Source organism: Onthophagus taurus, chromosome 11 (assembly GCF_036711975.1).
Source record: "Onthophagus taurus isolate NC chromosome 11, IU_Otau_3.0, whole genome shotgun sequence".
Lineage (NCBI taxonomy): Eukaryota > Metazoa > Arthropoda > Insecta > Coleoptera > Scarabaeidae > Onthophagus > Onthophagus taurus.
In genome coordinates, this window is record NC_091976.1 from 13,916,608 (window position 1) to 13,939,696 (window position 23,089).

The 23,089-nt window shown below is 32.0% G+C and overlaps 1 protein-coding gene across 4 annotated transcripts in view; it reads left to right on the top strand.

The window, feature by feature from the left end:
• Positions 1-12,235, top strand: part of LOC111413572 (transcription factor Sox102F) — a 232,035-nt gene extending 219,800 nt beyond the window's left edge. For 3 of the 4 annotated variants that reach the window (XM_071199723.1, XM_023044597.2, XM_023044611.2), the window contains 3 exons: positions 6,737-7,030; positions 7,096-7,582; positions 9,876-12,235. In XM_071199723.1, the coding sequence (XP_071055824.1) occupies positions 6,737-7,030; positions 7,096-7,582; positions 9,876-10,525 (1,431 nt within the window). In that variant the 3' untranslated portion in view covers positions 10,526-12,235. The remainder of the gene's footprint in view (positions 1-6,736; positions 7,031-7,095; positions 7,583-9,875) is intronic. The other variant, XM_023044604.2, reaches the window with a different exon arrangement.
• Positions 12,236-23,089: the final 10,854 nt, after the last annotated feature.

Consider the following 23,089-nt stretch of genomic DNA (forward strand, 5'->3'; position numbering starts at 1 on the left):
ACTTGAACTAAAAATTAGAACTAAAATTAGAACTAAGACTGGAAACTTTCGGGTTCCCTCCCGCTCCCTTTAATAGAGTTAGTTTGTCCTTGGCTATCGGGAGTGTGTTCCGGATTTTGCTGACCGTCCCGTACCGCACTACGATGTCGTTTTTCTTGAGGTGCCTGGCAATCCGTTCCGTTACACCTGAAACATAGGGAAGACAGATAAATCCAAGAGGTTTTGTACTTACCGCGTCCTCCCTCTGCTTTCACTGCTTGATGGCCCGGTTAATGTCCCTCGAAGTGTATCCATTCTTCTGCAGCACGCCTCGTAGAAAGTGTTGCTCCTTCTTCAAATTGTCTCCTTCGCATATTCTCGTTGCTCGCTGAAATAAAGTACGGATCACGGACTTCTTCTGTTGGGGATGATGATGTGATGATGCCTGCAAGTACCTGTTTGTATGGGTCTTCTTCCGATATACACCAAGTTCCATATCTCCATTTGTCGTCCTGGTGACCAGCACATCTAGGAAATGTAATTTTTCTGCAGTGATCCAAGAAGTCTTGGAACCGTTTTTGACCATGTTGCTATATCAGAAACGTGTCATCCACATATCGGAGCCATAGTTTTGATTTCCACTGGCTCTTTTTCAAAGCATCTTCTTCGAGTAATTTCATGTAGAAATTCGCTATAACTGGCGATAATGGAGATTCTATGGCTGAGTAGATCTAGAAAGGGCAATGTATAAACTGTCTGAAGATCCTCAAAGATGTTCAAGGATATTTAAGGGCTTCAAAAGAGTTTTAGTGAATCTCAAAGAAATTTTTGAATTTGTTTAGATAGTTTCGAAAAACACAGAAAATTAGAAGCAATTTCCAATAAATTTTAAAAATGTGTAAGGAATTTTTGGGATTCATAGTCCATCGTCAAGTTTTTACGGATTTGCACAGTATATCAAAGATTTTCTAGAACATTTCATGTCATTTGAACAATTTCTAAGCATTTTCAAAAATTGTAAGGATTGTAAAGATTTATTACCATATTTATTACCAATATGTTTTAAGTACTTCAAATTATTGTAAATATGGTATGGTTTGCTCCGTGTTCATCATGTATTTTAATTAGAGTGGTAGAAAATAAAAATATTTTACTTCTATTTAGATGATGAAAATGTTTATTTACTTATGTTTTCGGTGCTTGTAGTGCTATACGAATATATCGTATTCCGAATAAAAATTATTCGTCCTCAGGCACGACGTCAATTTGTTTAGGCATTAAAAAAGATGTTAAACATTCTCGATAAATTTGAGGTGTAGGAAAAACATTTAATACGACCCAAATATAAATATTCTTCGTTGTAAGGTAAAGATCTTAAGCTCTTAAGATCTTCAAACATTTTCATCATCTAAATAGAAGTAAAATATTTTTATTTTCTACCACTCTAATCTTAATTATTTAAAGAATAATCAAGTATTTTTAGGATTTTGAAGGTTTTCAAATGTTGTCTCAGGATTTTTTGAATTTATTAGAGATAAAAATGGTTTACAACTTTATGCGGAGTATATCCAAAAATGTCTAGTAGATTTCCAGTACATTTTGAAGGATATCTCAATAACTTTCAAATAATTTCTGGGTTACTAAAGATTAAGATTTCTGGATTTTAAAATTTGTCAAATTTACTGATGGCTACACGGATTTTCAAGAATTTTGAGATGTATCCAAGGATTGCAAACAATATCTTTAGATGCATTAAGATTTTCAGAGTAATTCCAAGAGTTTCAAAATAATTACCAGTGAGCTACCAAGTACTTTTTAGTGTTTTAAAGGATTTTCAAGTATTGCTTGAGATTTTTAGTGAGAATTTATGAATTTCAAATATTTCCTGAAGATTTTGAAGGATTGCCAATAATGCTTCAATTTCTTCGTTGCGAAAGCCTTTAGAGCATTAAAAATCTAACCCATACACGATAGCTAGGATCCACAGAAGTTACATTTTTATGGGATTTTTTTATTGAATGGAAGAAAGAAGTTTATGAAGTCCCATGAGGAATTTCCTTTGTTCATTAGCATCAATCTTGATAAAAGGCGTTTTGTTTTAAATTACTAAGGCATTTCATAACAGTCGTCTCAAAACCAAGCAAATAGCTCGCATGAAGTAGAAATACGAGTATGCCATACAAAATATTCTTGCAATTGCTCTCAAACAACGCACCGACCAAAGTGCTTTATGCGATAGATATCCGCAAGCTTGAGATATCGGCAACATTTAGTATTAGTGGGGTTGTAGATGACCTCACCTTAGCAGTTAATCAGTTTGAAGTAATGTGAATGATAATGGAGCGCATCAACCGCTTTACCTTTTGATTTAGCCTTCTCTCTATATTTTTATAAACGTTATTAACCGGCAGAATTTATCTGTATGGGAATTACTTTTATTATATTATTTTTTGTCTTGTATTTTATTTTTATTATTATTATTGTTAAAGTTTTATCTTTTTTGCTTAACCAGACACAATATAGAAATCCCCAGAGGAAAGATCTCGATGTAAGGAGGAAATAGCAAAGATTATTACGGTCTATTCCCAATTGGGACTTGACGGTTTCTTGATCTCACTCCGACTGTCACTTCTTGTTATACGCACGAGATGCAACACGCCTTCTAACGCCACGACGGACGCAAAACTAATATTGTTCGTTTTGTTATTAAATCGTTCCGACATGTCAGCGACATGTCATTCGTTTCACTCGGGCATACGTCTAAATCTATGTCGGATACGACACGTAAACTTTTTTTCATAAAGGGTTCAAGAAAAAAATGAAAAATTACACCAGATGGTATACAAATGTTGTATCTTAAAAGAAATGTATTTATTCGGCCTTGGCACGTTCCATTATTAATAGAGAAATTTAAACGAGAATTTTTTGAATTTTAAAAATGTTTGATTTAATTACATTTTCGATTTGTTAATTTTAGGAAATTTTTTTTTGCTTAAAGAAAGTGATTTAAAGTTGTTTATTATAAAAGATAATAAAAGAGATTAATTAATCGTTGGTAAATTCGACGGTAAATCGAACTTTTAAACACATAAAGTCGGGTTTGTTTTAAGTTTCGTTTCCCATTTTACAACATAAAACAATAGTAATCCTCGAAGGTGGTGTAAAAGTGTTATTTTTAGAGGTTGTATACAGTTGGTGGGAGTTATTGTTCTTGTTTGTGTACACGAATGGCTGATTTAAATGATTTTATTTGTCGGTGTAGACTCCACATTTTTCCGTTATTTTTATTCCGTTTTCCATTTTTTTCTTGTTTCCGTAGAAGTTAACTTGAGGATTTTCCGTGAAAAATTACGGTTGATTAACGTAAAATCTTGACACTTAATTAAGACCGCGAGCGCATTTATTTGCCGTTCTAATAAATTAGATCGTTTTCTTTTCTTCTTTAATCCAAGATCGGGTCCCTTAATTACGGAAATACATAAAAATACAACAGTGGCCAGCATTTTTCACCGTTGTCTATTTATAAAATAACCCAACGGATCTAACGTGAAAGAGATAAAACGCTTGAATACATCTTTAATCTTCTACTCGAAGGTCTTTTTTCTTCTTTCTAACACTCTTTGATGTTTCTTTTATTTACACCTAAACAGTTAATCTATTTTTATTTATTATTTTTTGGTTCATTTATCATAGAGATTGACTCTTTTTGATATATTTTATTTACTATCTTTAAAATTCCTTTAAGCTTATAAAGTATAAAGTACATATCATTGCTTCGTCACGCCTAACACGATCAAACAGCTTATTTAAAGACCTCTCGAGAAATACAACACGCGTAAACGGGCCCCTCTTCTTCTTCTTCTTATCAATTCGAACGATCATACGTCCGCGCGCGTGTGTACGCGCAAAAGAAGAACACGACGAATACCTCTTCGCCTTCAAGAAGAAGAAACGGAATAGGAAGAAAAGGAAACGAAAACGCGGCACGTTTCTTAAGCTAAGCTCATCTAATAAACCAGGATTCGCTTCTTCTTCTTCTTCTTTTCCTCTCATTCACATCTAGTTTCTCTTCGTCCAATTCCCAAACCATTTCAGAAGAAGAAATAGACATAGACGAATAAGACGAAGAAGGGGTAGAAAACGAAGAAGTTGTAGATGGAGAAGTGGAAGAAGTTGGTTTATGAACTGGGAAAACGCGTGCGGTTTGTGAAACTTTTCTCTTCTTGCGGCAAAGCTGGGCTGCTGTTGCTGCTGATTTATCTCGTTCTTGGTGGTGAGCGATGCCCGGCAATGAACAACGGACACGGGCGTGTTACATAAATATCGGGTCGGACGAAAGCTCGATCGATCTGTTCTCTGGACGCGAGGAGGAAAGATCGCGAAGACGCGGTGCCGCTTCTGAGTGTGGAATTTTTACGTCGCGACTAAAACTATTTTTCAACTCGATGCGGATACACGAGTGTAGGTAAAAGGCAAAACACGAAGACGAAAGGGGCGACGACATTTGCGAGACGAACGTCGTTTCTTCACGTTCTTTACATCTTTCAACGATTTGTTACGATTCGAATCTATAAGAAAGATTTTTTTGAAACGTTTCTTAAAGGTGATTCAAACAATTCTTTTTTTTGGGCGCTTTCAGTTTTGTCACACACCAGTCGGGATTGGGTGGAAGGAACGTGACAGTTCCTTCGGGATTTAGGATTACCCATTTCCTTTCATATCACACCCAACAAGTCAACCAAGCCGCTTTTTCTTTTCAACCAGCTGTCATCGACCCAAGATTATTTTGTTCTTATCCATATAGTAGAATTTATTTTTCAATTAATTTTTGTTAGCGATAATGTTAAATGTTTAAAGGCTTTAGATATTGATTAAGCTGACGGCAATCTGGTTTTCGTACTATTCGTAACATAACTTACTTTGTGTAATTGTCGCACAATAAATAACGATGCATATCGATATATTCATAATGATAAAACCGCTTTTCGCTATTTTAATGAAGTCCAATTACAGCCGCTTCGTATTTATCGAATGCCTCACCCCGTTCGCCGATTAATTTTAATTAAATCGCAAACGATTTGGTTTGTATGGCAAATCGGGATCTTGTATACATAGTTGATAGCACATATATGGATATCTTTTAAGACTAAAAAAGGTTTTTTTGACATGCTTTAATTTAATAAATAAACCATATTTTTTTATATAAAAAAGTGGAGGTGTTGGCTTCACCAAGCTTTTAACAACCCGCATCATAATCGTTTAATATCAAATCAGATTCTCCTAGGAATTTTTCCATTTCAAATTCCAAGTAGATTCATATGTAGCTGTTGTTTTAAAACGTAAAACTGTCTCTCGGCGGCATCCTCTTCTTCTCGGATAAGCGTCGTCGACGACGTCGCCGTGGTGTATGAATAAGAGCCGAGAGAGACGAATAGGTCGGGCGGATGGGACATGACGCTATTTCAGGAATTTCAGCCTCTCAACTTGCACGAAGAGTTGAAAACCCGAAAGAGGAAGAAAGAAAGATAGGGATTGCGAAAAGGATAGAGAGAAAGAGAAAATAAGATGGAGTGAGAGAGAGGGAAAAGATTGGGTTGGCTGAAACGACCGCCATACAAAACGAGACGACATCCGGTCCGTTCATTCAGGTTTTTCTTAAGCTAGGTTAAGGTGTATTTTCGTAAGGACAGTAATAATATCCTGTTGGGTACTAAAATTAAAACGTGCTAAATGGGTTCAACCAATCTCTTCGAAATTTATGAAAAGAGAACATTTAATTTCATGAAATTTAAAAAAGTTCTTTTTATCAAAGTCTTGTTTTTGTTGTTGGATGGTGGATGAAGGAGTTATTATCTTTAGTTACAAGTAAAGAGAAACAAGAGTCTCGTGTGTCTCCTGGATATTCTCGACTCGGTCATTATTACGGCATGATCTATCACTTCCGGCGCGGGTTAATTACTCGAGATGTTGCGCTAAGAGAAGTCACCACACCGTATTGGCTACTTGAATTCCTCTTCCATCTCGAGGGATTTTTTGCAGACACACCCATCGATACTCTGGCGCCGACGATCGATATTTTATTTCTATCCAATTTATTTTACTTCTCAATCTGTTTTTTTATCTAAGTATTTTGTATCAAGATTTTAATTAACACTAAAATCCACTAAAAGAAACAAAAATAGTAAACATAATTCTTTATTTCATCCTAATTAAAATTTCTTAATCAGTTTATGAAAATAAAATAAGATAATCTTCTGTAATCATGCGCGATAATAATCTATAATCCTAAGAGTTATTCAAATATGCACCTTCTGGAGTTGTGGTGCTGCAAAGATCGAGTGAATGGAGAGAGGCACTTTTGGCGTTTTGCCTGCTTATATTTAGGCAACAGTAGGCGGTTTGGCAACCTGCGGTCGCGTGCCCGCTCCAAAGAGATGATTAAAACTAGAAGACGAGAAGAACGGAGAATGTAACAGATGGACAATCCTCCATCCGGAGCAAAAACATAAAAAAATTTAAATGACATGAAAAAGAATAGAGCATAAAATCAACTCCTCAAAAGATACGAAATAAACTTATCTTAAGACGTGATGTTGTCTTTACCGTACCATCTTATTTTACAACCTAAATCATTAAGATATTCATCTATAAAATTTAATTTAATCTCAATTACCACCACCTCCACCTCTTTTTGACGAAATTTAAAATTATTTATTTTAAATTTAACGTCTTAAATATATTGATTAATTCCTTTCAGACTCAATTAACACCACCACCACCCGTTTTAAATGAAACCCATCATCAACAGCATCAACAACAACAACAACAACAACATCAACACCAACAAGAACAAGAATTACAACGTCGCCATCAAGAACAAATTCTCCAGCAGCAACAAAAACTCCAAGAACTCCAAGGGCAATTAACAGCTCAATATGGAGTGATGGGAACTCCAAATTTTATGCTCCTACCAATTTTGGGTCATATAAGGGAATTACAACAGAATGCAGGGCTTCCTAATACGGTTCCAAAATCACCCCTTCAAAATCATGTAAGAAAATAACTTATTATTAATTCTTTTTAATTTTTTATTAATTTCTATCGTTATTGTTATAGCTTCTTCCACCACCACAACTCAGTAATTGGTTAACATCCCCCCATATGCCACAAATGTTAGAAAAGCACTCCCCAACCCGCGAAAGATCTCCAACACCACCACCTCCTTCAGACCCGGACGCCCCATTGAACCTGACGACGAAACCGAAATCTTCCGGTTCGGAATCGGCGGGTTCAAGTCCGCACAATCTTCCGATCGGGTTGGGTCAACAAAGTCAAAATGAGCAGCCCGTAGCCGCTACTGTACCTAAGTTGTTGCCGCCGATGATGATGCCGAGACCTTTCTTGCCGTTTCCCGGGGGTTTACCGCCACAGTTCAGTCCATTACCGCCTAGTGATCGATTGAAAACTAAAGATGGTATGGAAGGTAAACAACCACCACAATTTCCGCAATTAATGTATCCGATGCATCCAACTCCACCGCATCAAGGTGGTGTAAAAAGGGAGGAAAGTATTAAGGATGAATCTGATTTCTTTTATCATAATGGTAAGAAAATTAGAGATATATATAATTTATTATTTAATTATAAGGATTAAAAGTCATATTTGAGGATATATAAGTTTGATCTAACAATTTGATCTATCTATATTGATCTTCTAGATGAATAAACTTTTATTATCTCGACTATGATTCTCAATGTGTAATAAAACGTTACAATTTTTGTGAATGAGTCTTCAAAGTTCCTTTATACCTTTACAGTTAATTTACAGTTAATTTTTCTGATAAGCACTTGCTGGGGGCTTATTTAATGAGATTTGTCAATTCCTAATTCTTCCAATCAAACGCTATTAATTCAATACCATATCATAAATTAGAATGTCTGGGCTTTAATTTCAGATATAATACGTGTTTCAACCACTAAAAATAAGGAAGGGAAGATTTTTTGAAATTTTTAGATTTCATAACAAGATTGTTAAAATTCCATTTTCTAATTCTTTTTAATGATGTTATATCTCACGATTCTTACAATGAAACCCTAATAATTCTATATCTTATCATAAACTACAAAGTTTGACCTTCAATTTAAGATATAATACTTGATCTAACCTTTAAAAATGTAGATGGGAACATTTTTTGAAATTTTTAATTATCTTGACAACATCTCACAAAATCGCATTTTCCAATTCTTTATAATGGTACCATATCTCGTAATTTTGACAACCAAACGCTATTAATTCAGTATCATATCACAAGCTAGAATGGTGAAGCTTTAATTTGAGATATAATACATGTACTACCTTTAAAAATAAAGAAGAGAAGATCTTTTGAAATGATCAGTTTTCTTAACAAAATCAGCTAAACTCCCATTCTTAAATTATTTTTAATGATACTATATCTCACAATTCTTACAATACCTAATAATTCCATATCTTACCATAAACTAGAACATTTGATCTGTAATTTACTATTCTTTAATTGTGTAAAGATCGCAGAATCTTTTTAAATTTTGAATTGTCTTTAGAAGTTATCTCAAAAGCTAAGTTTCCAATTTTTTAATGTCATATCTCGCAGTTCTTAGAATCACACCCAAACAATTCCATATCTTATCATAAACTAGAATGCTTGACCTTCAATTTAAGATATACTACTAAGATTTTAGTTGTCCTCGTTATTTCTAATATAGCGAGTATGAAGAAAGATACTTTTGCCATTTTTCATTTCTTTAGAATGCCAGTTTTCCATGAATGCTATCTGCTATCTAGCACTTGAGCAAGATTTCTAATTAATTTAGTTTTTAATGAAAACTTTTTATATCAACAACAGCAAATATGAAAGAATGTATTTTTATAATTTCTTATTTCTTTGGAAAACTACTTTTTGTTAAATTTTTGCAAATTCTGTTTCAGCAGAATTTATGGTGAATATTGTTTCAAGTGTATCATATTCCTCTATCATCTCTAAATTACAAAGTATGAAGCAAAAATACTTCTGCCATTTTCTACATCTTTAGATCATCAATTTTCCTTGAATTCCTGCAATTTTTGAGTTGAACAGAACTTCTAATCAATTTAGTTTGAACTGTATCGTATTCCTTATAATAACTGAAACAGCAAATATGAAAAAATATAGTTTTGTGATTTCTTTGAAAAACCGCTTCTTCTTAAATTTTCCCAAATTTCCGTTTGAGCAGAATTTATGATCCATCTAGTTTGAGCTGAGTCATTTTGCTCTTCATTTCTAAAATAACAAGTCATTATTATTGCCATTCTTATTTTTTTAGAACACCAGCTTTCCTTGAATTCTTGCAATTTTTAAGTTTTGCAAAAATTCTGATTAATTTAGTTTAAATTCCATCGTCGTCTTTGGAATATCTAAACCAGCAAATATAAAAAGAGACATATGTAGGCCTGACAATGTAAGATTTTGCCTGATTAACCTTTGTTGCAATATGTGTAGTTAAATTTTGGCTTGATATGGTAATAAAAGCAGCAACTTATTACAAATTTCAACTTGATTTATGAACTGTATTATTTCTAAAATAATAAGTATAAATAAAAAAAATATTTGTGCCATTCTTATTTCTTTAAAGCATCAGTTATCCTTGAATTCTTGAAGCAAATTTTCTGATTAGTTTAGTTTGAATTACATCATCTTCCCTATCATATTATCTAAAACAGGAAATATGAAAAAAATATGTTTTTGTTATTACTCATTTCTTTAGAAAACCACTGATTCTTGAATTTACTGAATATATTTATTTATTTTTAAACTATCTTCATAGTTCAAAAACGTGAATAATATTTTCAAATTATTAATTTTAATTTTTTTTCTGTTCCAGTATGGTCAGCAACAGATTATAAACTTCCCGATGACAGTCAAGATAAAGCCAAAATAATAAGACAACCACCAAAGCGCGATACAGAAAATAAACCCCATATAAAAAGACCAATGAACGCCTTTATGGTATGGGCAAAAGACGAGAGGCGAAAAATATTAAAGGCGTGTCCTGATATGCACAATTCAAATATTTCAAAGATATTAGGTGCTCGTTGGAAGGCGATGTCAAATGCAGAAAAGCAACCCTATTACGAAGAACAATCAAGATTATCGAAACTCCATATGGAAAAGCATCCAGATTACCGTTACAGACCCAGACCGAAACGTACCTGTATAGTTGATGGGAAAAAGATGAGGATTTCCGAATACAAGATGTTAATGAGACAAAGAAGGCAAGAAATGCGACAATTGTGGTGTAGGGACGGTCCAAGTGATATGAATTTCTTGTCTTCTAGCTCGGACATGACGTCACCGACGACGTCTTCAACGGGGAGACCAACAGTTTCACCGACGATGGGGATTTTGAACGGCGCCGGACCTAGTTCGGAAGGATATTACTATCCACAGGATAATGTTTCACCGGAATCGTTAGGTTTTAATCAAGAACAATCGTCCACGTATGATTCTAGTCCAAGAAGAGAGGATGACTGAGCATGGGCTACCAGGGATAATAATTTCCCCTGGTATTAAAAATAGTGATTTTTTCGATTTTCGAAAATTAACAAAAAAATTTATAAATAAATAAAACAGATCCGGAATCGGCTGTTTTATTTATTTTTTTAAATAACGAGAAGACGAGTATTTATTTATTTATACCTCATGTTCGGGAATCGGGAAGGAAAAATGATAGAAATGCTTTTTTCACGATTGATGATGAGTTATTAATAATTATTAAATAATTATTAATAAATAGGGTGAAGAGAAGAAATAATTTTGTTGTGCCATTTTTATCCCGAAGTTTTTTCGTTTTTGTTCGCAAAGAACGGATGATGTTGTATTTTATTATTTTTTATTTCAAAAAAATAAAAAAGAACGGTTTGATCTCCCCTTTTCAAACTTGCCAGATTAAAAAAAAAACAAAAACTACTTATAAATATCCGTATAAATAATAAGAATTGGTGTTGTAGTTAGAGGTACTGTTTCTTTTTTCATTTCTTTTTTTGTAGATACTATGAGTTATTTATTCTTAATTTCTAGTTTTTAAAACAAATTATTTGTTTATTTAATTAATATTATATTTAAAAAAGAAAAAGAAATGTACAGTTTTATATCACCTACTTTTTTCTTCTTATTTTTCATTGCAACATTATTTTATACTAGTTTTTTGTTAAACGTACAAATACACCAGTTTTTTGTTCTATTTTTTTCTTTTTTTTATTATACAGGATGTTTGAATTATAGGTACAAATACTTCATACACTTTGATTTTTTCGTTAAAAGTCAATTACTTTTTAATAATCCACGAATATTTCGTAATCTTGTTTATCTAATTTAAAAAGTATCATCTAAAAACGTATTTGTATCCTTAATTTAAAACCACCTGTATTAGAGACAAAATGTGCAATGATCTTTAACTATAATTGTTCTCAAAACTGTTAAAGTTTATATATATTTAATATAAGAGCCAGTACTCTAAGTAATTAATTTATTTTCTTTTTTTTTAATTATTATTCGTTTATTAAATTTACACCCAAAATGTACTTGTACATAAAGCGATCCTCTTGTTGAACATATTATACAGACAACAACAAAAATATCGTACTTATTTAGCCATTTAGAACTTGTATATGTTTTAAATTTCAATAACATTACACATAACTTTGTATTTATACTCAATAGAACAAAAAAAAAGCAGAATGTAAATATTACACGTAAAAGTAACGTTTATTAATAAAACAAAAACGCTGGATTGCTAAATTCAATAGAAAAAACGAAATAATTTTTTTTTTGAGAGTAACATATCATAAATACCAAAATTTAACAATAGACTATTCGAAGAAGCTTCAAAGTGTAAGAAAACAATTCCAGAATGCGCAAAGCATAGGGCTAGTGAATGTTTATAATTAAAACAAATATTATTAAACTAAACGATACCACTCTCATTGTAAATTAAAGGAGAAGAAAATGAACGCGAAAATCTTTTCAAGGAAACGATTTTTTGTTTGATAATTAATCGTTAACTACGTATATCCAGTCATCATATTATTAAATATAGCGGTTTATCCCAATCTCTGGATACATTAAATAAAAAAAAACTAAAATAAATAGAAAATATTGTACTACTATTCATAGGCTCACTGTTTTTTCTGTGCCAAATTTAAATAAATAATAATAAATAATAAAAATGAAATGTACAAATTCCATTTGTGGTTTTATTTTACTCACAGCTATTGTTACTTAGAATATAAGGTCTGTTGGTAACTTAGGTTTTTGATTATCAAGGATTAAACTGTAAACCTTACCTTTTCCCGCTGCTTATAATTTAACAGCTCAAGGAATTCGATTGAATCGAAGTAGGAAGATCATCCACTTGTTTTAGTCGATATTCAAACATATGTAAAAATAATTATTATATGTATTTCCTGAATTACAACGAAAACTACATTGTTATTACGAATGAAAAGACACACTACATTGCCACATTATTGCGATATTTGAATAAAAATGAAATTAATAAGAAAGCTGATATGATATGTCACCTTATTTGGATCTAAGATACAAAATAAACTTTTTTTATGCTGATTTAACTAACGAAGCAACTCTAAAAAGAGGATACTTTAATTAATAATTGGTGAAATTTCCACAAGCATCCTTCAAGAAATTAATTTTATAGCGAATTTTGAAAATTGAAACATCGAAAATTTTATCAAAACTTCAAATATTGTTTTCTCAAAAACTAAAAGTTATTGTTCAAAACGTGTTGGTTCATTGGAAAGAGGACACTCTTATTAACATTTTGGGAAATTTTTGTACTCATATTCCAAGAAGTGGATTTTATACAAATTTTTAAAACTTAATCGGCGAAGATTGCAAAATTCGAAAAAATTGTCGATCATTTCAAAAATTTATTTCTCAAGAACTAAAACTGATTTTTCAAAACTCTTGTTGCATTAACAAGAGGATACTTTAATTAATAATTGGTGATATTTCCACAAGCATCCTTCAAGAAATTAATTTTATAGTGAATTTTGAAAATTGCAACATCGAAAATTTTATCAAAACTTCAAATATTGTTTTCTCAAAAACTAAAAGTTATTGTTCAAAACGTGTTGGTTCATTGGAAAGAGGACACTCTTATTAACATTTTGGGAAATTTTTGTACTCATATTCCAAGAAGTGGATTTTATACAAATTTTTAAAACTTAATCGGCGAAGATTGCAAAATTCGAAAAAATTGTCGATCATTTCAAAAATTTATTTCTCAAGAACTAAAACTGATTTTTCAAAACTCTTGTTGCATTAACAAGAGGATACTTTAATTAATAATTGGTGATATTTCCACAAGGATCCTTCAAGAAATTAATTTTGTAGCGAATTTTGAGATTTATCGATGAAAATTGCAACATCGAAAATTTTATCAATACTTCAAATATTGTTTTCTCAAAAACTAAAAGTTATTTTTCAAAACGGGTTGGTTCGTTGGAAAGAGGACACTTTTATTAACACTTTGGGAAATTTTTATACTCATATTTCAAGAACTGGATTTTATACGAATTTTTAAAACTTAATCGGCGAAAATTGAAAAATTCGAAAAAATTGTCGATTATTTCAAAAATTTATTTCTCAAGAACTAAACGTGATTTTTCAAAACGGCTTTTTGCATTAAAAAGAGGATACTTTAATTAATAATCGAAAGTGATAACAGCGACAGTTCTGTTAGTAATGAATTACAAGCGAAGAGAAGAAAACTAGACGAAACTGCAACAAGAGATTTTATATATCGTATTGGGATTATTACAATGAGGTTGCTAATGACAAACCTGATATAAATAAAGTTGTATTCAATGAAATAAGTCCTATTGGGGTTGAACTTGATTATTATCTGCAGTGTTCAACACTTAAAAGAGATACTAATTCCTGTGAATGGTGGCCAAAGCCGGATAGTTGCCGTATATCCGTTCCACCAGTAGAAAAGACTATTTTACAATAAATGATATATTTCATTATGCTATACAAGATTTAGATTTTATTCAAGGTTGAGTAACTCCAAAATTTTAAAGTTCATGAGTTATCGATATAAGATTGGACTTCTTATACCAAATAACAAACTTTTATGTGAAAAAAAGATCAACAATATGTAAACTCAGATTTGGTTATAATATGGTCGTATATCTGAATGAAACATGTATATACTAAAACGACTTAGATTTGTTATTGGATTACTGGAAACCATAGAAAAGCAAACTCAAAATGACCAAACTAAAGAGAAAAGTGTCATATTTTACTTGATGGTTGAATAAACGAATATTTAGGAAACTTTAGTTTGTTGCTTGATACAAAGATTAAAGAGTGTGGTTAACATACGACAATTAACGGTTACAACTTTAAAACTAAGGTTGAAAAGCAAGCAATTAAAAAATATTTTATTATAATGGATAATCATCCCCAAATCATCCTCAACAAAGCGAAACTGTGGGCTCAAATTAAATCGTTGTTTTCAAATACGATAGATATGATGTGTTTGATGTTCTATTAAAGTTACATAAAGTATAGTAAAGTACATATCTTAGAATTAGCTTGGGCCTCATCTATATAATGTATTATAATAAAGTTCGTACAATCTGAATTGAAGTCCTTTCACTGTTTATATTCGACAAATGAAATATTATAAACCACTGCGAATAACTTCTTAAGGATTATTTGTTGAAATATTTGAGAAATCCTACTGTTATTTCTTTAATGAATTCATATTCGGAAACTAATTATTGTGTTTAAATGAATATTAATTCTGAAAATATAATATAAATATCAAATAAATGTACTTAAGTAATAGATATCTTACAAACTGAAGCATGCAGTGATAATGTATAATACTCAAATGAAGAATTATACAAGATTGTTGTGCATGAATAAATTTTTCTAAAAAGAAGGATTCCTTATTCTTAAGTTAAGAGGTTACACCACCTTACCGCCCGGGTAAACCAGTAAATTTATGAAACAATCTTTATTTTACACAAACAGGTGTCCCGAAACTCAACGTCAAGCGGGCACTGGGTGAGAGGCCAACGCATACCTGTTCTGGTAAAAATAAGAAAAAAATTCTATGTCTCTTAGTTAAGTGGTAATAGACATATTTTTGAAATTGTTAAAAATCGTTCCCGTACATAATATTTTTAAAATAATTGTAAGGAATTGTAATATTTTTTATGAAAAGAAAAATGGCAAGTGTTGTACCATTTTGGAAACTTGACTTAACAGGCCATCTTTTAAAATAACTTGCCAAGGGTGTTATACTACTCCTTTCTTTAGAAATCGTGTGTCAAACTTAATAGACAAACATTCTTTTAACCTTAACTGGATCAAACTAATAGTTTTTTTTTGCAAAACTAACGACTTTTGTTGTTTGATTTGTGATTTCTATAGTAGCATGGTTCACAAGGAATATATTATTAAAAAAATCACTATTAAATTGCGAGCATTTCAGACCGTAGTATCTAAAGATATGATGTACGGGAATGATTTTTGACGTTTTCAAAAATATGTCTATTACCATTTAACTAAGAGACATGGAGTTTTTTTATTATGTTTACCAGAACAATTATGGGTTGGCCTCTCACCCGATGCCCGCTTGAGGTTGAGTTTCGGGACACCGTGTATATGTGTGAAATAACTACTGTGTGTATATGTTACCGGCAATCTGTATAATCCGGTATTCTATACAATACCTAGGCAATTTATAGAATACCTAAAACGTTTAAGTAATATATGAAATATTACTAATTTTATACTTTGCCTAGGTATTCTATAAAATGCCGATTGCACATTGCTGGCAATGTGTGTAAAAATCAAAATGTCACAATATAATAATTGTTTATTAATTGTTTATCATAATAAACTTTCTACTTTTACTCATAAGTAAAAATTGATATACAGTGTGTCCCCGGATTGTGTCCCCGTAAGGTATAATTGACGATAAATTTTTGAATTCAAATTCCATCTTTTGCAATTAAAGTCTGGATGTCATAAAACGAAATATAGCCAAGTTTTACGTCAAATGTCCTCAAAGTACCAAAGTTAACGCAAGAAGTTTGTTAACCGGTGCAGATAAAGTGGTCTTTCCGAGCAATGTACAACAAAAGTTGATTAAGATAAAATGTTTGTTATGTTAAATTATAGTGATATGCCGAATTTTATTAATTTAGGATATAAAAGCAAAATGCAGATTTTTAAATCATAAGATTAACAAAACATTTTCGATCTAAACTAAATTAACATAAAGCTTATTCAATGATACCACCACCAACACTAACACATAATTCAGCCCTTTTCCGACATAGTTTATAACTTTTTCTAATACGGTCCAGCGGAATTTCTCTAATAACTGTTTTAATTTTTGTTTTAAACGGTCTAAATTGTTATTAAAATTTTCAGTGTACACATTGAACACGCGTATTGTTTTACATAACCCCAAAAATAAAAATCCATAATAGATAAATCCGGACTTCTTGGCGGCCATGGTTGCGGACCATATCTAACAATCCATTTTTTTCTACCAAATAACGTATTTAAATAATTTCTAATTAAAATGGTGGAATGTGGGCCGCAACCATCTTGTTGGAAATATAATTTATTGCGTTTTTCTAAATCCACGCGGTGAAGATAATTAAACAAACAATTTTCAAGTATTTCCAAATATCACAAAACAGCACACCACACATTCACTTTCTGGGAATACTGGTGTTTACAAGCTATGCGATAATGTGGATTAGTCTTTGACCAGAATCGACAATTTTGTGATGTAACCACACCATTAGTGGTAAACGATGCTTCGTCCGAAAATATTATGTTTTTTAAAAAAGTTCTGTCTTTCAAAATTTTGTACCCAAGCCACAAACAATAATCTAAACGTTTTGCTTCATCACCTACCCGATTTACTTATACCGACTTGAACTGCCCTTTTTCTTAACGACACCTTACCGTAATCCATTGCGTTCGTTACTGCAACAATCGACCCCGCATCATGTTCATCTAAAAGCTTTTTTTCCTTCCTTTTATTTTCCACATTGCCCGTTTCCGAAAATTTTTTAACAACTCTCTTAATTGTTTTTTTATCTACTAAAAATCCTAATGTTTCCTCAAATTGCCTTAAAACTGCATTGAAACTAATGTTCCCCAATCCATAGCACTGCACTATAAATATTTTATGTTGTAATGTAAACATGATCAATTAATATTTGACAATAGGCTAAAGCTAAGCTATCAAATGATAATTGTTAGTTCACTCAGATCATTTGTTTTTATTGTAAAACGGAATATTAGAAAAAATTTTTCAAGAAAAACTCATTTTTTCTTTTATATGCTAAATTAATAAAATTCGGCATATCGCTATAATTTAACATAACAAACATTTTATCTTAATCAACTTTAGTTGTACATTGCTCGGAAAGACCACTTTATCTGCACCGGTTAACAAACTTCTTGCGTTAACTTTGGTACTTTGAGGACATTTGACGTAAAACTTGGTTATATTTCGTTTTATGACATCCAGACTTTAATTGCAAAAGATGGAATTTGAATTCAAAAATTTATCGTCAATTATACCTTACGGGGACACAATCCGGGGACACACTGTATACAGACCAAAATCTATTTATTTTACACATTACCTATCGGCCAACAGGTACTCCAAGTATCCCTAAGAATTGTAAATTACCTAGGTAAAGTATCTAAGGGACAATAATCTTCATAATATTTCATATATTGCCTAGACACCCCAGGTATTTTATACATTACCTAGGCATTGTATAGAGTACCTGAATTATACTGATTGACGGTAACATATACACAGAGTAGTTTTGTAAACAATTTGTGATATTAACGAATAACAAATATTAAAAATGACGGAATTGTGATTCGATAAGTAGGACACTGTTTTGAAAGTCGTAGATGATGGTGTACATCACATCTCTATCAGGCATTGCTTGAAATACAAAAACAATTTTTTTCCTTATTTAGAAGGGTAATAGCTAAGGCGTGACGTAGGATTATTTTTAATTTTAACGAAGTGACAGCTGATTGAAAAAAAACTCAAATTTTCATCGAAATTTTGAATTTAAAAAATTCATAATTTTTGAACATGGCACCCAACCAAAAAATCCTACGTCAAGACTTAGATAATATTATGAAAAAGAAGTGTTATAAATTTTAACCAAATCGGTTGAGTAGATCATGAGATATCATGTACACCTGTTCCAAAAAGTAGTTTCGAGAAAAACGCAAATGAAAAAACTAAAAAAAAAATCTTCGTGGTCTTCTATTGTTGCCGCAATATCCTTCGTCTCCTTCAATTTTACAGCTCTCTTCAATTTTCTGGCTTCTTTTGTCTCCTGTTGAGCTCTAATGTTGGCGGTGGATATTCGTCGAGAATTCAAGTTTGCGGACAATTGCAGTGCGCTTGGACCTATTACAAGGTTTAATAATTGCATCATCTGTAATATTCTGGCATATCCATCGTTAAATAAACTAGTTGCAATATAAGATGCAGTCTCAACTATTTTTGTGCCGCTGTAATGTATTTTTGGAGCCATAGACCAAATGACACCTTTCGTTGTTATTTTGAGTATATCCTTCTAAACAGCCTTCTAACAAATCGGTATCGGTTAATTTATCGTATATTGATTTAATTACTTCTTGAACATCCACAGGAATTGAATTTTTGTGTTTATAAGAGTCCAAAGTTCCAGAGGCGTTCGCTTTCTGGTATAAACACCAGGTATCTTCACCGAATGGACACATGTCATGCTGTGGCTTTTTATCAGTAGTATGGTGATACGTTGCCCATATCGCGTTTTTCATTGTTTCACCTGATGTGTTAATACTTGTTCTAATTGAAAGTTCGTAATATACGTTAGCTCATCAATAAGTTTGGCTGTCAACTTCCCACTGCCACCTATACCAGGATTATCTCTTTTTACTGTGCGCAACCGCGTACCTATTCGCTTTTGCACGTGGCCTATGCATTCCTTTTTTTTAACAACTAAATTTTTATATGGATTGGAGTCAACAATAGGTCTTTATAGGTCTTACTGTCTCTATCGTCCAAGTAATTACCATATCATACATTATACAAAGTTTCAAATCATTTGAACATTTCTACAATACCATCCACTTCCATTTTTCCACCCGATCCTTTGTGATTGGCAGAACATTTTTCTGAGTGTTCTTTGCTCTACTCATCAGTACCATCAAAATCTTTCCAGAATTCGCAAGCTTTGCAGTATGAACATTTTGCTATAAGATGGAGAACTTTTCCTGTGTGAAACGATATAAGAGTAGAAACGCCTAAAAAGGATGAGTAGTCGCGTTTCATCCAAGTACCATCCCCTGAAACGGTGAGTTCGGCTGTTTTTCCTAATTCTTTTGCCTCTTGAACAGCATCTTTCATGGACAATTCATAAACATTTTTTGTAGCAATGTGAATGTCATTCACAACTTTATCGTAAAATGATTGGAAAATTGGTTTAGGTAAGTCCATAATTCCATAGAATTTCTCTATTCCTGCTAAACCTATTCCAAGAAGTCTGCATACAAAAACTCGTCTGTTCACTTCATATGCTCTACCACCGATAAGAGGACATGAGTTTATTAGAACCGGTTCACATTTAGCACAATTCACCTTTAGTTTAAAACCAAGACCACGAAGAGAAGTTTCGGTAAAGTTTATGTCACAGCCGCACACTATAGTACCTTCACCTATAGCGCAAAAAGCAGCTGCAAATTTAATTAATCGACACCCGAAACATGCATACACATCAAAATCAACGATTTCGCTTTTCTTTAATTTTTTAGCTGATGTGCTGGTGCTAGCTTCCTCGTTTTCCACTAAATAACGATTTCTGGTCTTTTCGTCTTCTTCCGACAAGGACATCCAACTGCTTCTCGGCCACCTTTTTTATCTGCATACAGGCGTTTGGACATTTCAATAATAATTTTCTATTGAAAAGTAATTTAATTTTGAGATACAATTTTTTAATATCTGTTTAAATCTGTTAAAGTTTAGAATAATCAAACATGTCAAGTTAGCTTTAAAAAAATTATAACAACATTTATCAAAAATACGAAATTATTTATGTTTCATTAAATCTCCATCAAACTTGCTTTAAAATGTTTTTTATTTCATAACAATATCCTATTCGTTCTTGAGATACGACTTTTTAAAATTTATATTTCATATCTATAACAATCAAAAATGCAGAGTTGGGTTTACAAAATCATAACAACGATGTATATGGAAAATAAGAAATTATTTATGGCACATTAAATCTTCATTAAATTTGCTTTAAAACGTTCTTTATTTCATGATGATATCTCAATTTGATCTTGAGATGCGATTTTCTTAAATTCACGATACAAAGAATAAGAGATGATGTATAAAGACCAACGTCTTCGTTTTAATTTCTTGTTGGATACCTGATTCTTCTGCAGAAAGTGTGTCTTGCACATTTTAATTCGATTAGTGCGCTTTATTTTAATAAAATTATGTAAGTTTTGGTTGAAAAGTTTCGAGAAACGAGTAATTTTTTATTGAAAGGTTGAGATTTAAAACCAAAAAACGATGTAAAACCGCTTCGCCCCATCGTCCTTACCTTTTTTGTTTATTCACCTCCACTATTCCTTAGCCACACAATAAATTAAGGAGGGGGTGTTTTGTTGTTGGTTGGCTAATAGCGTATTTTAGTTGATATGCGGGTATTTAAGGGTGATAAAGCAGTTACGAAAATTATAATTTGTTACGCGAATTAAGTGATAAATACGTGTTATATTTGTGCTAAGTGTTAGGTGATGTTGGTGAGATTAGTGATCATTAGTCATCGGATTGCAATTTTATGGATGTTAAAAGGTATCGTATTAATCCTTTTTTTGTCACAATAATTAATTTATCTTTTCTTTCCAGCTGAGCTTCGAAGTTAAATCCAAGGAAAATAACATCCATTCGGTGAGTCGTTTCCAAATTTATTAATAGTTTTTATCAAAACATATCTCTATAATTCGCGATTTGAGCGGTGTAATATTTCCAGATAAAAACATTTCAAACCCTATTCATTGGTTTCTGATAATGTAGACGAGTTTTGATCTCTTCTGATATATTGCCCTGATAATGTTCAGAACTATGCATCCTTAGTATAAAGTATGGCTCAAACAATGAAAATGCCTTTTTTAGTTCCTTATAATTACTATTCTGCGAAGTCCACTTTGTCAGAATTTAGAACCTTACATTTTATCTTATTTTTCATCAACATTTTTGCAATATACAATAAACTTCTTTCGATATATACACTAATCTTTTTAAATATGGTGGTAGCTTGCATCAGTGGCGTGGGCCATGGAGGGGCCCTGTATCAATAAAATATCGGGGGCCCTTTTTGGGGTAATAAAGAATACATATACATATACAGTTGTTAAACTGTGTAGGGGCCCTCGAAGGTCGGGGCCCTCCAACCTCGGGGGCCCTGTATCATTGATACAGCTGATACAGCGGTAGCTACGCCCCTGGCTTCCATATAAACTACAACCATTTTTACATTCTAATCTGAATCTTTATCATGATTACTAAAGGTTATTCAATATTTAATTAATTTATCGTAATTTATTCACTTAACCAACTTGAACGAGACTCTCTCTCCGACATAGATGTTTTATTTTCGTTCAGGAGAGTATTTCTTGCCAATCATAGGTGTCGGGAGACCACAGATTTGGAATTTGCTCTCCATGCAATGTTGTATATCATATACAGGATAAAATTGTTCGGAAGATTGTAGTTTAGTCAAATCTACTATCTTAATTAAATATTTCGGATTCGCAGATTTTAAAAATTTGGGTACAGCCAGCTCTTACTGCAAGTGTTCAGTTATGGACATATGAATATCCTATTACCTTAACTTTTCCTTTTTGACTTAAGTAACTTTAACTTAACTTTTTGACAACTGTCAATCGCCGCTAAGCGCTACATTACTCTAATACTAAGTTTAGAAGTAAAACCTCAGAATAACATAAAAAACTGACTCATGCCTGACATGCAAACAGTAATTTTTCATTTAAATGACATTTGGAATAAAATTTGTTTCATGTGTATAGTATAACAATGTTTATTGTGAAATAATTAATAACAAATAAAATAAATCCTTTTCTTAAATAACAACATAACGTACAGAAATGCAAACTTTTTGTTATCTTATCAAACGCATAAGTACCTATATATTTTTACTGATACATCTACGAAACAAAATCCAGTTTCCTTCTTTTCTTTTGATGTTCATCCAACACTTCTTCGGGCGTATTTTTATTGAAGGATAAATATACAATAGCATCATTCCATTTAATCTATCTTCACTTATAGTATTTCTTAAATATGTTTTTAACAATTTTAGAGTTGGAAATGTTCTGCACAACATTTTCAACAACGTATAAATATGAGGAAAGATAATGGAATCACAAATTGATAATGCATGTAAGGAGAATTGACAAATTCTTCTGGTAAACTATTGTAAAATCTTCTGTACCAAGGTTTAAATTCACCAGCTGCAACAGGTTTTGAGACGTCATCTAAATCATAATTATAAAATTCTAACTGTTAAAATTTTAATAGTTGCCCTTCTAAATATTCAATTTTTTTTTTTATTTCTTCTATGCAATTTTCTGCAAAGGAAATTGCTTGGAACAAGTCGGTATTTATCATTTAAAATAATTTTGACAAGGATAGTGTGTATGCAAAAACGACTTCCATAACTAAAAAAGACAACATAAATTCGGAAGAACTTAAAGAATTTTTCAGCAACGTTTCCCCAGATGACGATTCCAGATCTTTCCAAGTTGATATGTCTTCTAGAGCAGAAACTGCGGACTCTAACAGTTCTATCATTACAACAATGCAATCTTGTTGTTGAATCCATCGGGTGGTTTCAATTTGTCTCGTTTTGATGTGGAATTTAACTCATTGATTTTTTCGGTTAAGACAGTTTGGTGTATTAAAAAAATTGTATACATTTTCTATTATAC